The sequence below is a fragment of the Ambystoma mexicanum genome, chromosome 8 (assembly GCF_040938575.1).
Source record: "Ambystoma mexicanum isolate Mex_15411 chromosome 8, UKY_AmexF1_1, whole genome shotgun sequence".
Classification (NCBI taxonomy): domain Eukaryota; kingdom Metazoa; phylum Chordata; class Amphibia; order Caudata; family Ambystomatidae; genus Ambystoma; species Ambystoma mexicanum.
Genome location: NC_090929.1, coordinates 1,210,584,344 through 1,210,600,234, shown reverse-complemented (window position 1 = coordinate 1,210,600,234; position 15,891 = coordinate 1,210,584,344). Strand labels below are relative to the sequence as shown.

Below are 15,891 nucleotides of genomic sequence, written 5' to 3'. Positions count from 1 at the left end.
TGAGAAGGCACTTTCTTTTCTGATGTTTTCATTTGAGCATCGATTATTTTCTTTTGAGATTGTACTTGGAACTTTAAGTGGAAACAAATCGCTTCTTTTGAGACTATTTTAATTATCAAAATTATGTCCGCTGAACATTTTATATTTGAAACTTTTTTTCTGTTCATAATAAAACTAATTTCTAGCCTGAACATTAAATTGAAGGTATTTAGGATGTTCTTTTTGTGTGACTAATCTAGCTGCTGCAAATTGAATATCAAGATATATACATTTATAGCTGCAAAAATGTGGGAGCCCCGTTACTGAGAAAAACACAGCCAAATAACTAATTCTGTGAGATGGTGCTGACTCAGGTCGTTGTACTTTACCAGAGGATAAATAGCCATATGCATGCAAGTCTGGTCCCGTCCACAAGAGCAGCCCAACACCGAAATGCTAGGCAATTCTCCTCTGAACAAGACTACCAACAGTTACCACAGACATGTGTTTCTGCCTTATTGGGCTTCATAAGTAAGGTGAAGCCGAGCCTCTCTAAGCACAGTAAGCAAGGCATCTATATCGGTATTACCTTTGGTAACTTAGGGTTGAACCCCAGGTTTTTGAAAAAGAATGTTACCCCTTCTCTCTGTGTCTAGAGAGACACTGTTTCACCTCACTGATGATAGCGCTTTTAAGGATAACTTTGGTTTTGGACATAATTCTACAAAATGCCACACAGGTTGACTGCAGCCACAAAAGACGTATATAATGTTGGGCGCATACAAAGAGCAAAAACTGTACTGCTACTGGTTAATACTCTCTTCTCTCATTTTAGCCGATGGAACTAAGGGGTCCTTATGATGTTGCTACATTGTATCCTTTTTATTATATGCAAAACACTGTCAAAATATTTAATATAGCATGCAGAGTATATAGCGTTGCAATGCTGAAATGTGTTCGTAATTAGTTTTGTAGTACATTGCAAAGTGAGCGCTACTGAGCTGCAACTCATGTCTAGAAACATTAGTTTTTGATAGGCGCCAACATTCAGTGCAACATTGTGAAATGGCATTGTAAAGATCTTTTGTGCCAAGATGTGATTTATTTAGGCCAGTAGTGCATAGAAAATAATAAACATGTGCCTTTACATTCATGGGTTGCTATTTCCAATGATTTTTGTTGTCACGTTCCTTACTGAGGCTCCATTTTGTGAACTGCTGTTTATCCTTGAAACAGGAATTGACATAAGAGTAGTGGAAGTGCAGTCTGCAATTCTCTTACAGTAGCAAAGTAGAAAAGTATATGGTTGCGTTGTGTTTTACTTTCAGAGGTGGCATTCTACCCCCTCTCCATGCCATACATTCCAATATCTCGTCATCCTGCCCTGCCAACACCCCACATACCTATGTACCCTGTGATCCTGTGCACCACTACCTCATACACATAAGCTTAGAAAAGATGTCCTCCAACACATTGGCATTACTACTTGGTGAAAGTATACTCCACCATCACCACTACTAGTTTAACCACTACTATCTGTTCTGTTTGTGCCGATACTAGGTACCATTATTGCTACTGTTTGTCCCGTTACTCAAAACAATAGAGATGCTGCTATTTTAACTACTAGTAGCATACAACGTGTTATTAGTGTTTTTTACTATTAGTACAACTGCTAGTGATATATACACAACAATGATTCCTACTACGGCTAACTTTGGTGCTGCTGATAATTGGTACTGCTGCCAATATCAGCTACCTACCAGTATCTCTCACTCATAGTAGGGATAGTGATTTTTGTAGTAGTTGAATGTGTGGGATTTGTAAAGTAAAGACCTCGGTGGAATGCAGCAGAGCAGTGTACACAGGGGCACGCCCAGGGGATTCGAGGTAATATTGCTGGTGTAGTAGAGAAGCTGGGATGGATAGGAAGAGCAGGTGAGATGTGGTGGAGGGGGATTGGGACGGTTCCAGAATGGAAGAATTAGGATTGATTGAAGTGATCAGTTGTATCCTTAATGGTAGCAGTAATACTAATAGTATTGCAGGGTGTACTGCTGCTAGTGACAATATATGTAATTTGTGTAAAGGTCGCAGCGTTGATCCTAATAATGATAGTACATATATTATAATGGAAGGACCCTACCTAGTGGTACCCATAGTGGTAGAACGGGAGATAGCAGTAATAGTACTATGGTTAGTAGTAGAAACAATGCTACTGTTACAAGTAGTAATATCAGTAGTTAAGATGGTCTGAGGAGTAGAGTACAGATAATTCCACTTGGTGTTCAACTACCCATAATATTGGTAGTTGTATTACTAAATGTATCAATAGTACTTTAGTATGTGTGTGTCAAGTAATACTAGTAGAAGTCATAATATTACTAGTGCTATCATTAGAAGGGTGGACTGATCGCATAGTGTCAGACAGTGGGCCAAAGCCTAGGGCAATCACAAAAGGATCTTCAAGCTTCATAATGAACTTCTACAATTCTTTAGAAAACAGACCAGCCCTGCTGAGGTTTGTGATGTAAGCATGAACTATTATCAAAAATGAATATGCATTGAACTGTAGTTTACCGTTAAAATACAATCTTTTGAATCTCAGTTGAATGTTTTTGTATTTAAGAAGTGTTCTAGGAGCAAATTTCAGACTAAATGAAAAGACAAATATGTTCTCTGGAAATCATTTGTTGTCCAAACCTTAATAATGCTACTATAGAGGTTTGTTGTTTGGTCTGTCTGACTTTGCGGCCAAAGCTGCTCTTTCTACCCACTGCCGGTCAGTACTTCTTCATGGAGGTAAGTTTGTAGATTTCCAATCAAACTGTTTCTTGCCTGTTTGGTTATTGAAACCTGCTCAATCATTTGAAAACAAATTTGGGGTGGAGTCCCAAGACTTTTTACCAAGATGATAGCTATAGTGGTGATATCCAGTGTATGTCTACAGGGCCTCTACATTAATCTGTACTTCAATGACTGGGTGATTTGAGCAGGAAGCTACTTGATCCCTGCAAATCTTGCTGCACCTTCTGTTCAACCTGGGTCTTTCGGTGAATCACAAAAGCCTTATTTGCAATGCTTGACATTCATTGGCTTCTGATGGCACATGGCAGTGGCCCGGATCTTTTCTACTCTGGATAGGATATCGGACATCCAGGATATTTGCACATTCTTCCTTTCTCACAGTGCTGCAAAAGCTTGACAGTTCAAGAGGCTTTTGTGGCTAATGGCCTCTTGTATCATAGAGGTCAGTTATGATCACCTAATTGGGCAATGGCTGCAACTTGGGACTTGAACATGGCTCTCTTAGCCTTGGCCCATAGATCATTTGCGGCCATCGGCCACAGTGGATGGCCAGATGGTATCCAGGTAAACTGATTTTCTGGTCACTATAACATCAGCACAAATTGAGCTGTTATAGATCCCCAACTCTAATATCAGTCTGTACTACTCAAGGACCTTGGTAGAGCGGCAGAGCAGTTAGGTTTATCTTCAGAAGATCAGTAAACCCAGTCAGTAATGCACATCAAAGAAACACTTACACATACATTTATATTAAAATATAGATTTATTATATATACACAAGAGTCACTGTTAAATACTTAGCACAATAAACCAACACACATAGGTATACTTTTCAATACTTTCAAAGGGTCGCCTCTTAGTTGGTAGTTGCTGACCGTATACAATTGTTGAGTTTGACAGTTCTATCAGTAACACTGCGCACCCACAAAGTAATACAGTAATTGTATTTAGTCTGCATACACATACATTTTTGGGAAGGAAAACAATTGGTTAGTGTTATCCTAGCCGAGCTTCATGTTCTAGAGCCAGTTTCGCGGCACAAGTATTTCAAAGTCAAAAACTCAATCCCAGCTAAAAGGCATTTCGTAGCGGCTTAAAGTCTTGCAAAGCAGTAGAAATCAAATGTTCCTGTGGATAATTTCTAGTCCCTAAGAAGGCTTAACCACCAATGCTGGAGACCCTGTTAAAGAACTCTAAAGGGACACAAGCAGCAGCTTGGGTCGGAGGTAAGAGGGGCTTGCCCACCTCAGTGTGCACTCCAATGCTCTGGAGCGACTTTCTGGAACCAGGTAAGCAATACCTTGTTTCCCCACAGTACCTTAGGTTAGAAGAAAAGGTTTGTGGTGGATGCTCCGCTATGTTGCAGCTCTGGACCCGACTTCCGATTCCTTGGTCTGATGACTGAAGGCAGGACAATGGACAAGGATCTCTCAGCAGCAGTCTCGAGGGAGGATCTCTGGCACGACTTTCAGAAACTCCTCTGGTCACTTGGTGCCTTTTCTGCTGCACTAAGAAAGGACTTGATTCAGCCCGGTCAATCTTCTTCGCTTTCTGCAGTCCTGCACTCTGATGACGGGTCTGGGGGAGTTGGATCGGATCTCTATAGTATCCTTGAGGGCACAGCCAAGATTTGGACGAATTCAGCCTTTCCACGACGATGCACTCGAAATCGACAGCATGTCTCCTGGTAGTGGGGTTGCGCATCCCTGGAAACTCACAGGACCTCAGGAGATGGCTCAAATCAAAGTTTGTCTTACGACTGGTTATTCCCACTAGCCAAAGTAAAGGAGAAGTCCTCTTCGGAGCTTCTCTGTCGCACACAGGGTCAGGACAGCAGTGGTCGTTTCACAGTGTTGCAAAGTGTCTGCAGGAGTCTCTGTTTGTGTCTTCTTTGGTTACTTCAGCTTCCAGTGGTCGACTTGCTTTTCATTCTAGGAGCTTCACCTTTTATACATTTCCAGCACACACGCCTCTGCAATCTCTCTCAGCAATTTACAGAAAGGGGAAAGGCAGACCCCCAGTGGGAGCTGGTTCTATTCAGGCACTCTGGCAGGCAAAGGAAAGGTGGGGTGGAAAACTCCTCCCCAACTTTGTGCCTGCCCAGACACTCTGGATCCTAGGCGGGGACACCCAAGGATTCCCGCCAAAGGCAAAACACACACCTGCTTCCCCTTCTCAGAATGGTAGAAGGGCTAACAAAGAACAACCACGCTTGTAATGGCGAAAAAGAAGGGAGGCACCAAGTTGGTACGTGGGTGCCCCTATTGTGCACTACCAAGGCTATAGAAATAGCCTGTGGTACACAAATTACACAATAGTTAGTAGAAAACTTGCCCTGCACCAGCCATAACTAGGAGATTGTCTATGTGACTAAAAAGTCACAGGAGCAGAGATAAGGGGGATACTGGGTATCCCTTTGGCACTCCAATTAAGGTAGTGTGTCATTCTCTCAGGCTATAAAGTTTTAGGAGAGATAGTAAGTATCCTTAAGAACTATAGTTACTCTAGTATAAAGAAAATAATCTCAAAGGTGGGCCCTAAGGGTCCCCAGCAACACTGCCCATAAGGAGCTGTGCCCTGCAATAGTAAAATACAGATGCCTTTAAGAGTTATGGAGGAGAATAATACAGGTAAAATACAAAGAATAGAGTTCTAAAAGACAGAGCCAATAAGAATGAATGAGTGGAAAAAGGCTCCACTCACTCAAGATTAAAGAAAAAGGTCCAGAAGTCGAGCAACAAGTGCTGGGGGTATCACTAGGAGCGGGGATGAAGCATAACATTGATAAATCTCCCTAACGTGAGCCAGCCTCAATTCCTTTTGGGGATCATCCTTTACTGTGTTACATAAAGACAAGGTGGTGCTGTGTACTGAACATTGATTTATACAAAAGGTTGTCTTGCAGTTTCCCCTAAACCAAGAGATCTCTCTTCCCAACTTAATCCAGATTGCATCATCAGAAGTGGATAGGACTTTCCACACAGTTGAGGTGCAGAGAGCAGTTAAGTTCTACCTGGACAATACTAGATAACCCATTTGTCAAAGAGGCTTTTTGTGACGTATGGGTTGCCCTTTTCCGGGTGAGCAGGCTTCTAAAGCTCCCATAGCCCAATGGATCATGTCTTGTAGTGTTGAAAGTTACTAATTGAAAAAATGTCCTCCTCCTAACTAAAAAGCTGTGCCGCCATTTAGTGAAAGCCAAGGCACCCTCTGTGGCCTGCTGGACAGTCTTGATGATACTGCCACTTTGGCTTTGTCATCTGCATTCTGTAAGCGCTAGTTTGTGTTCCTCTGCTCCCAGGCTGATGCGAACATCGGCCAAATGGTTCTACAAAACTCTTTGGCTATACTAGGTACTGCCCAACCTCCTTCTGGGCTCATTATGCCAGAGACACGCCCACAAGTGTGGAAGAGAGGGACATAATGCAGGAGTCACTGTGGTGACAAGTCCACTCTTAGTACATAGTCACGTTGCTCCATATGCCCTCTCCCCTTCCCAGCTAATAATCCGACATCAGTCATGTATGGCATTGGGTGGATGGAAAAGGAATAGTGGGTGTAGCAGAGGAGAAAGGTTGTAAGGTAAGGGCTGTGCCGCGCATTCGCCCGACTACACTTCAAAATAAATTTACATTTTCTGTGTTGGGCAAAAAAGGCTGCTTTCCTGTCCCCATGGAACATAATTCCTGTAAGTCTGGAATTAGTGGGAGTAGCAGTACAATGGTCCTTATAGTTATCAGCTTGTTTTTAGTCTCTGTCCCCTTTCATTCCAACAGTGTTTGTATCGCCCACACGTTTACGTCTCTTAATGATGCAAACGCACTGTTCTGATTGCTGCCTAAAACAATGTTTCCTCTGGTGGCTGAAACTGAATCTGTACCACCCCTTTTCCCTGTAGCCTCTAGTTCGTACCCCCCCAGTTGTCTCTTTGCCTTGTTGCTGATCTCCGAGATTCTGGAGCCTTTGGCATTTTTGCATAATAAATGTGAGAATTCCAGGTTGTTTTCCAGCAAAATGTCACTGCTAGAGCCATTTGTGAACTAGCACATCCAGTTTTCTCGATGAAAAAACATTTAAATATAATGTAAATACTCTCTGTAATTTTGTACAGCATTCATTTATTATCCCTTGAGATGTTGGCAGAATACAGAGAATCTTCATCACAGATGCTCTTGTTGATATGACAATTGAACAGTTGTAGTCCTCTGAAATGTTTATACTCCTAGATAGTGTTTAAACTGAAACCTTGCCTGCAGATTGTTATCCTTGCATTTGGAAACACACCCAATGTTTTGCTAGAATCAGATGCTCCTCTAAGAATTCTCATGTCCATAAAAACATGCTTGCTTCCAGAACAGCTGCCATTTGCAGTGTGCTGGGGGGAAAAGGGATGCTTCAAGCCAACTGCAGTAGTTCGCGAGTATGATTTATCAAGCCTGCATGGAAATGTGACTTCCAGTCATATTCAGTACTCGCAATCGACATTTGTGAAATCGGCTGGCCCACAATTTACTCTTCAGACCCTGCGTCGCGGCAAGTGACTGCTGGTGAACGTATTACTTTCTCTCCATTGCCTAAAGAGAAACAAATTGCACCTCTCCACCACGTGTCACTTGTTGGAAGCTGTGCTATCCATGTAAAATGTTTTGGTAAGGTCAAGTGCATTGAACGTATGATGATGTGTCCAGCAGTGGTAAAGCTTGTATACTTATCCACAGGCTTCCAACTCACTGCATTGGTAGTAAAGTGGTTTGACCACCTGCCTCCGGAATGGGAGTACCGTTAGAAGCTGACATTGAATGCCACCTTCTCCAATGCCTTTTTAAATTTGCTTTTTAAAAAGAAAAAAAACATAAATCGCCAATATGAGATTAGAGCTTACATGCCGGCTCCCAGCCACGGAAGTGAAAGGGAACAGGCGTTGCAGGGACAGTCGGCGGGCCGCAAGGTAAGTAGGGGTGTGGGTGTGGGTCGGGGTGTGGGAGTGGGCGTGGGCGTGGGGCAGGGGCCAAGTCAGAAATGTTACAGGGAGAAAAGACCAGAGGTTATTTTCGTAAAAATTATCTTTGGTCTTTTCTCCCTCGAACATTTGGATCTCAGGCTTTCAACCCCAAACCCTTATTTTTCATTTGATGGTTGACGCTTGCTCCCATCTTAGATTTAGGTTTAGATTGGGTGTTTTTCCCAACCTGCATACAGCATTCATGTTCAATAAACACCCTTGAACTGTGATCACTTGTGTCCGTCTTACTTGTGCCAGCTTGAGTTTCTCACAGTGTGAGGGGTCAGAAATGTGAGGGGGACAACTTTGTGAAGGTTTTACAAAAGATGCCATTTTATTAACTCAAAAGGTTGGATAAACGCCTCATTATACCAAGCCTGGTGAAGATTTCCCTGTCTAAAAAAACAAAAGCAAACACTTTAACAAAAGGATTCTGTCCCTCACGCTTAATCATACACAATTTAAGGCATATATTTTGCAATTCAACAGCAACAAATAGAACTGTTAAATTCACATTGTAATAAATGATTCGCCTTATAATCCGGGTAATTTCACATCCCCAGATTCAAGTAGGATTTTGTTCAACATTTCCAATTTGATAACACCATGTTCTTGACATAACTTCTGTTCAGCAGCTCAGAATATTTCCTTACTTCATTGGTATCAACAAAAAGGTATTTGTCAGGATATTTCTGTACCAGTTCACAAAACCATTTATTTGACAATATTAAAGACTTTCATAGCAGTTCACATAACAACTTGCTTCAGTGTTATTAATTGGTCAGGATGATTTTGCATTAATCAACAAAATACTTTAATGTATCTTCAACTTCCTCTTTAAGACTTTTAACCATATCACGGTACTGCAAAGGCTTCCACATGGTCTATTCACCTGCCAGGCTTATTAAGTCAAAGTTCTCTGCTGCAGTGTACTCTCCTGCCAGAACAGATACAACTACTACAACAATCTCTGACCTGGTTTACTCTCCTGCCAGGCCAGAGTAAACTACTACTTGTCAGTACTTTGGTGGTAAAGTTTAAACTCAAACAAAACAAATTAATAATGTCTTTTACTCCACAACTTCAAATATAAGAACCACTTCAAGGAAAACAAGAACCACACTGATGCTTTTTGTTAAGCTTGTGGGGTTGCCACATTCTCTGCAAGTTATGGTCAACTCCATCTGAACATCTTTATGTATGTATTGGACATTTGTATGGCACCTATACACAAGTGTTTCCAGGCCCCATAGGACAGATTGGGGAGGGGAACATAAGAAGAGCAACAAAAAACGTTTATATTGGCCTTGTGGCAATCAAACTGTGCAAGTGCAAGAACAAGGTAAGTGCATGGGTGCGGGTAGAGGAAGAAGTGCAGGAGTGAGGTGCCCAAGGGAGGGGGGCAAGTGCTGGGGGGCCAAGAAGGCAAGTGCTGGGGGGGGGGAGAAGTGAGGGGAAAGGGAGGGTAAGCGCAGAGGGCAGGGTGGACCAGGTTAGGGCTAGTCCGGGGAAGGGAGCCCAAGGGCAGGGCTTACAGGGGATGCTGGGGGCATTGGTAGGGGTTGGTCTAGCTCCTGTATAACTCTGGTCCCAGTCGCAGCGGCAGAGGGAACGTTAGCACGGGAAGGGAAGAGGGAAGGAAGAGGAGAAAAGGAAAGTCTTGAGAAGTTTCCGGAATTTAAGACGGTCCGGCTCAAGTCTGAGGGGGAAGGGAGGTTGTTCCAGAGGGCAGAACCAGCCGAGGAAAGTGATCTACTCCCCTCTCTCTGTTTGGAAAAACGTTTGACCTGCAGAGAGTTGAAGCCAGAGCACCAAAGGACTCTGGCAGGGAGGTATTTAGAGAGGGAGCTGGATGTAGAGAGGTCACAGACCCTGGGCAGCTGCCAGTAGAGAGATTTTAGGACTAGAGAGATCTGGTCTCTGGGCTTGAGGCCAAGGATAAGTCTTGCAGTCCTATTCTGGATTAGTTGAAGTGGGTGAAGGGAGGAAAGAGGCAGATAGAGGAAGAGGCTGTTGCAGTAGTCCAGCCTAGAGAGAATCAGGGCTTTGGGGATGTTGAGCTTCTGGTTGAAAGTGAGGAAGGAAAGAATGCCCTTGAGGAGGTGGAGCTGGAAATTGGACTTCATGGCGAGGCCAGTGATGTGTGCAGAGAAAGGGAGAGAGGAGTCAAAGGTGACCCCAAGGTTTTTTGGCACAGACATAGGCTTATGTATGCCTATGGCCCCTTCAAAGATGGCCCCAAGACTGAGCCCAACAGTGATATTCAACTTGGCCCCTAGAGGGCCACCAGGTTGATTTCTATGGTGGTCTAGTGGTTCTGGGCAGGCCCAGGGCTATGTAAACCCCGCCCTGGGCCACACCCGGTGCTTAGCGCTTTCTTCGGCTGCAGGTGTGACGCTTGCTTGTCAACATCCATTTTGTTCTGCACGTCGAATCAAGATTGGAACTCCAGATCTACACGACTTGTCAAGACATCGTGTTTCCAGATCTGCACTACGTGAGAAGCCAAAGACTTCACTACGCGGGTCAAGATCTGCTACTTACCTGAACGCTGGTACTCTTCTGACTTCTTCTGCAACGCCCAAGCCAGAACTCCCACTGGATTCCACCCACGCCGCGAAGTCAGCATTCAACATCTGAAAAGAAAGACATTTGGTAAGTGGCGGTCTAATCAAACAATCCCGCCCGCCACCCGCGCATTGCCCTACCCGAACTGCATTCCAGTAGCAGCGCCCGTCATCATCCACACCGAACTCTTCCATCAGCATACTAAGCCTGGGAAGAAAATAGACAATCGAGTAAAACAGCGCAACAACAGGCACTCAGACATATTACCCACTGGCTAGTGGGAAGGTGCCTTTACACAACGGAAGGTGGCTTGGGGGGTCGCAGCAGGCCTGGACTCCCATACAACTAGTGGAGTAGCTGGTAAACCGCCACGCCTCAGTGAAGGAACTGGAGGCGAGTGTACTGGGAAAAGCTAATTCACAGTGATAGAACTGAGCAGGACTGGTACTAGTCCAGTGAGGAAACTGGGCAGAAGCATCAATATAAGCAGAGACTAAGAGTGTCTTTGGTGCTATACGCCTCTGAGGCGCAACAGATCCAGATCCTGAACCTCCAGATCACTCCTGCCCCTCTGACCGCTGGGTGGTTTCACCTGCAGCGAGCAGAGCGGAGGGAGAGATTTTGGGCATCTTCAGAAGGTGTTTACAGACCGGACCTGAGCTTGTCGACAGACCGGACCAGGCACTCCTGCAGGGCCTCAGAGGTAAGCGCTACAATAGGCTAGAGCGCTGAGGAACTCCACAGGTAGAGAGTGAGGTGGAGGAGAGACAATTACCCATTTGCACTTGGGAGGGTGTGTTTGAAAGAAAGGAATGCGGTCAACCATACCAGTGCCCGGTCCGTGATGTCTAGGGTATCATGGAGACGGTTTATGAGGATGGAGGGGTTGACTATGTCAAAGGCAGAAGATAGAATGAGGAGGATCAGAACAGAGGGTGTGTTAGAGTTCAGGTTTTCAAGGGTTGTTCAGGAGAGCAGTTTCCGTGCCTCCTGATGCCCTGAAACCGGACTGGTGGTCATGGAGGCAGCCAGCCAATTCGGTGCGGAGGATAAGTTGGGGGGATGACCAGCTTCTCCATGAGTTTGCCCAAAAAAGAGGTGATGGAGATGGGGCGATAGTTAGCCGGTCAGGAAGAGTATGCAGGTGGCTTTTTTAGCAGAGGGTGCACAAGAGAGTGCTTAAGGGGTTGTGGGAAGGAGCCAGTGGCAAAGGAATGTTTGCAGAGATCAGCCAAGGCTGGGGTGAGAGAAGCGATGTTGTCCTTGATGGTTTTGGAGGAGCAGGGTAGCACCTGTTAAGAGGAGACTTTCCTAGAGCAGACAACTCTAGAGATCTGGTCTGATGCAATGGGAGAGGAGGAGGAGAGTATGGGCGGGGTAGAGAGAGGGGGCCAAGGGAGGCAAGAGAAGGGGCAAGGTGTCTGAGGGGGGAACCAGAGATCAGAGATGGCAGGATGTTGGGAGGCCAGTGCAGAGGGCCTGTGAGGGAGAAGGATTGACAAGTTATGCTGTGTTATTGGAGGCTCCAGAGAAACAACCTTGGACAGGAGCCCTTTTTTTGGACCAGATGGTGAGACGATATTACTGTTGAAGTAGGCGGCAGCTGGTTTGTCAGAGGATGAGCTAGATGTCTGCCACTTCCACTCTGCAGCCTTGCACTTGCGTTTCAAAGCTGCCAGGTTGGAATCCTACCGAGAGTTGCATTTGGAGGCAGACTTCATGTTGATCCTCATGACAGGGGCACGGATGTCCAGGGTGTTGGAGATGGAGAGAGATGGAGGTTCACAAGAACAGAGTCAGAAGGACAGTCAAAAGAAGGGGGAGGAGGAGGGAGGAAGGAAGAGGCAAATGCAGCAACTGACACTCAGCTTATCGGTCGAATGTCTGATGAGATGAGAGCATCCAAGGCAGAGTGGGTTGGGCCAGAGGGAAGGATAGTGGGGGAAAGGGAGTCGCAGAGGTCACAAAAGGGTACAGTAGCAACATCAGGGGAGTCGAGATGGATGTTAAAGTCTCCAAAGAAGATACATTTGGGGGAGGAGGCAAGAAGAGAGGAGGACAAGTCCACCCATTATGGGAGGAAGAGGGAGGTCGGCCTGGAGGGGGCCTGTAGATGGTAGCCAGAGTATGAGAGAAGTTAGCTGAGACAGAAAGCCTGCAGACTAGGCTTTCAAAGGATGAGTAGGATTAAGACCAGAGCCACTCCGCTAACAGGTCGGGAGGGTCTGGGATTGGACAGGATCTTGTAGCCCTCAGGGAGAAGAGTGTCAAAAACGGCGATGGAGCTGGCCTTGAACCACGTCTCAGTGAGAGCAAGGACGTCAAGGTCAAAGTCTTCAAGGAGGTTACGGATGTCAGAGGAGTGTTTGATAGCAGAGCGAGAATTTAGGGTAACTAAGTGAAGCTGGTTTCCCCCTTTAAATGATTTGCGAGGGGGGGCACAGGGGTCGAGGGTCACTACTGGGGGGATACTGGTGATGCTGGATGGAGGGGTGGCCAGAGAGAGGGAGAAGTTGAAGAGAGTTGAAGATCCCTGTCAAGGAGGAGGAGGTTGGGCTGAGAGCCCTGGACCATGATTGTGCCATTGTGATAGACCTCAATGGTGCATTTGGAATATGCAAAGTGAGCCAAGAGCACTTCCCATCTGGTGCCACCAATAATGGGTGAGGAAGAGACGGGAGAGGGGGCAGAAACCATATGGGGAGTCCATGAGTCGGAAGAAGGAACAGCAAAGAGAATGTCAGTGATAACTTGTCTGGAGGAAGCATTGATGTAGATGCCTGCAATGGGCAGACCAGGGTTGGATCTAATGAGTGCCTTTTAAAATGTCTTCCTTCCAGACTTATGAGAGAAGGAGGATAGGTGATGGAGAAGCAATTTGAAAAGATAGGAGAGACGGAGAGCACCATGGGGTAGAGACAGAGGGGGGGGAATAGGAATAGCAGTTGAGAGGGATAGAGGCACTTATCAACAGTAGAAACTCACAGGGTGACCATGCAGACAATAGCAATGGGCACACTGGAATATCCAAGTTTAAAGATCATTAACAAATTGGAACAGCAGGGGGCGCTGTTGGGCACGTCGTCGATGGCCGCCTGAAGGGAGAGCTCCGGCCCGTAACATATCCTACCATAAAATTAATCCTGTTCGGGGCCACCTACACGCCAATGAACATCTGTTATCGGCAGCGGAAGATCTGCAGCATCATTCCACTGATTCCCCTGAAGAAACGCTGGCTCAATCCTGAGATATCAGACTGGAAACCTACACGTGAGCACGGCAGCGGCATACCCGGACCACGGCTCCAGAGAAATCACGTGACAGCCGGAGGCGTCAGCTCGCCTACAGGCCGGAGAGGGGGAAAAGCCGCGCTGCACGCCTTTTTGCTGCCGGTGCCTTCCTTACACACTTCAGAGTTGCCGGTGAATATATCCTGCTCGTCCCCGGTTCTCCTCCCGGGTGTCCAACCTGGACGTAACATTACTTTTCTTCAACTGACAACCGAGTCGGACCTTGGCAACGGCGGCGTGCCAGCTGCGTTCGCTCGTTGAGGCCTGCTGATAACATCATAAGGTGGGTGCCCTTGTCGTGGCTCCTGCCGGGTGCTCTGGCATATCTCCTCTGCACATTCCTGCCACACAAGCAGTGTTGCTTTTGCCTCCCCGTATGCAGCACATGCTGCCCACAAACTACGCTGATGATTGAGTCACACGCCTAAGTGCCGGCGATCGCTGACCACCAACTACCACGGGGCCCCAGAACGTGTGTGGACGCAACCCAACAGATTTAATATATGGGCTGCAGCGAAAAGAAAAGTATGGGCCCCAAGAAAACTGGTCCGATGGACTCCTTTGCCAGCTCCCAGCTACATGGGTCTGCCGAGACACCCACTGAGCCCCAGGGCGGCCAACCGGAATCTCCAATGAACGAGAGAGTGGACAAACTATTATCGATGGTCCAGAGTGGATTCCTGGCGGTTAACAGCAAACTGGATGATATAGGAGCCACGATCAGCTTTCTGAAGGCAAGGGTTGACAAGGAAAGTGCACGCACTACGGAGGCGGAGAACAGAATTGGAGTCAACGAGGACTCGATAGCACAACACAGCCGCGATATCGCCCAGTTAAAGGGTGACCTGCAGAAAACCCTGAATAAGTGCGAGGACTTGGAATCTCGTACCAGGAGGAACAACATCCGCCTGGTCGGGGTAGCCAAATCCTTCAGAAAAGGTTCCATGGAACGCCAGGTGGAAAACCTCCTGTAATCCCTCTTGGGCCCCGATGCTTTCTCCGATCATTTTCTCGTGGAGCTGGCGCATCGCACCCTGCCCCCCCTCCTAAGCCTGGAGCACCGCCCGCACGATCATTGCCCGACTCCTAAATTATAGAGACAGAGATGCTATCCTGAGGCTTTCCAGGGAAAAAGGCTCTCTACATTATGAAGACAACAGGATACACATATATCCGGATTTTTCAACTAATGTGCAAATGCTGAGGAGGTCCTACGAACCGGTCAAGAGACAGCTGAGGCTACGCCAGATCCCGTATGCACTTGTCTTCCTGGCTAAAATGCGCATCCAACACAGAGGCCGAGCACATTTTTTTTGAGAATTCTACGGAGGCCATGATGTAGGTCGAGGCCTCAATCCCACTTCCCCCGGGGAGCCGGGAGACTAACCGCAACTTGCCGCCCCGGCCGGTGGCGGAACCGGAGGACCATGCTGGCTGATGAGACTACTCTGCACTGCCTTGCCACAAGTTCAATAACCCGTTGACGGCGAGGTGGCCCTGTCCACCATATGTTGTTGTAGCGCTGTGAGCCCCCCCATGGTGGTCGGTCACGTGAGTACAGCTCACACCCCCAGGAGACTTCCCAAGTTATGGTTGATGGGATACATCATCGGGTTGGGGTTGATGATGCGGGTGGGGGTTGGCGGGGGAAACAGGTAAAAGTTTTTCCTGGTGTTATGCCAGGCATGGTTGGGGATGTTACAAAGTTAAAATCAGGGGACTATTTTCCAACAGGACTCTTACACCACTTGAGACAATGGCGCCATACTTGGCAAACGCTCCTTTGATAGGCAACTATGGCGCAGACTAAGGGTGGATTAAGCATTAGACTACTCTCCTGGAACATTCGGGGTCTCAACAATCCAGTCAAGGCAAGGAAAATTGCTGCATACATTACACGCCACGACCCCCACATCCTTCTGATACAGGAGACACATGCGCAGGGGAGTATCAATACCAAATTCCTCCCACGATGGGGTCCTCATAGGTACTTCACAGAGTATTCGGCACAGTCCAGGGGAGCCCTGACACTTATACATCCAAGCTATCCTTCAGGTATTTTTCTAGTAAGATAGACCCTCTAAGTAGATAAGTGTTGGTATGAGGGGAGGTGGCAGGAGGGCAAATATTACTGATTAACACATACGCTCCTAATATAGATGATCCGCTATTTTACTGCACAATCATCGATATGCTGTCCACATCAGGAGAGGCGCAAATAATGTGGGGTGGGGATTTTAATATGAT

General features: G+C 46.5%; 1 protein-coding gene across 2 annotated transcripts in view; it reads left to right on the top strand.

The window, feature by feature from the left end:
* The window catches only part of RPP30 (ribonuclease P/MRP subunit p30), a 209,458-nt gene that overhangs the window by 153,302 nt on the left and 40,265 nt on the right, over nucleotides 1–15,891 (top strand). For both annotated transcript variants that reach the window (XM_069611311.1, XM_069611312.1), the window contains exons 9-10: nucleotides 815–852; nucleotides 2,699–2,778. In XM_069611311.1, the coding sequence (XP_069467412.1) occupies nucleotides 815–852; nucleotides 2,699–2,778 (118 nt within the window). The remainder of the gene's footprint in view (nucleotides 1–814; nucleotides 853–2,698; nucleotides 2,779–15,891) is intronic.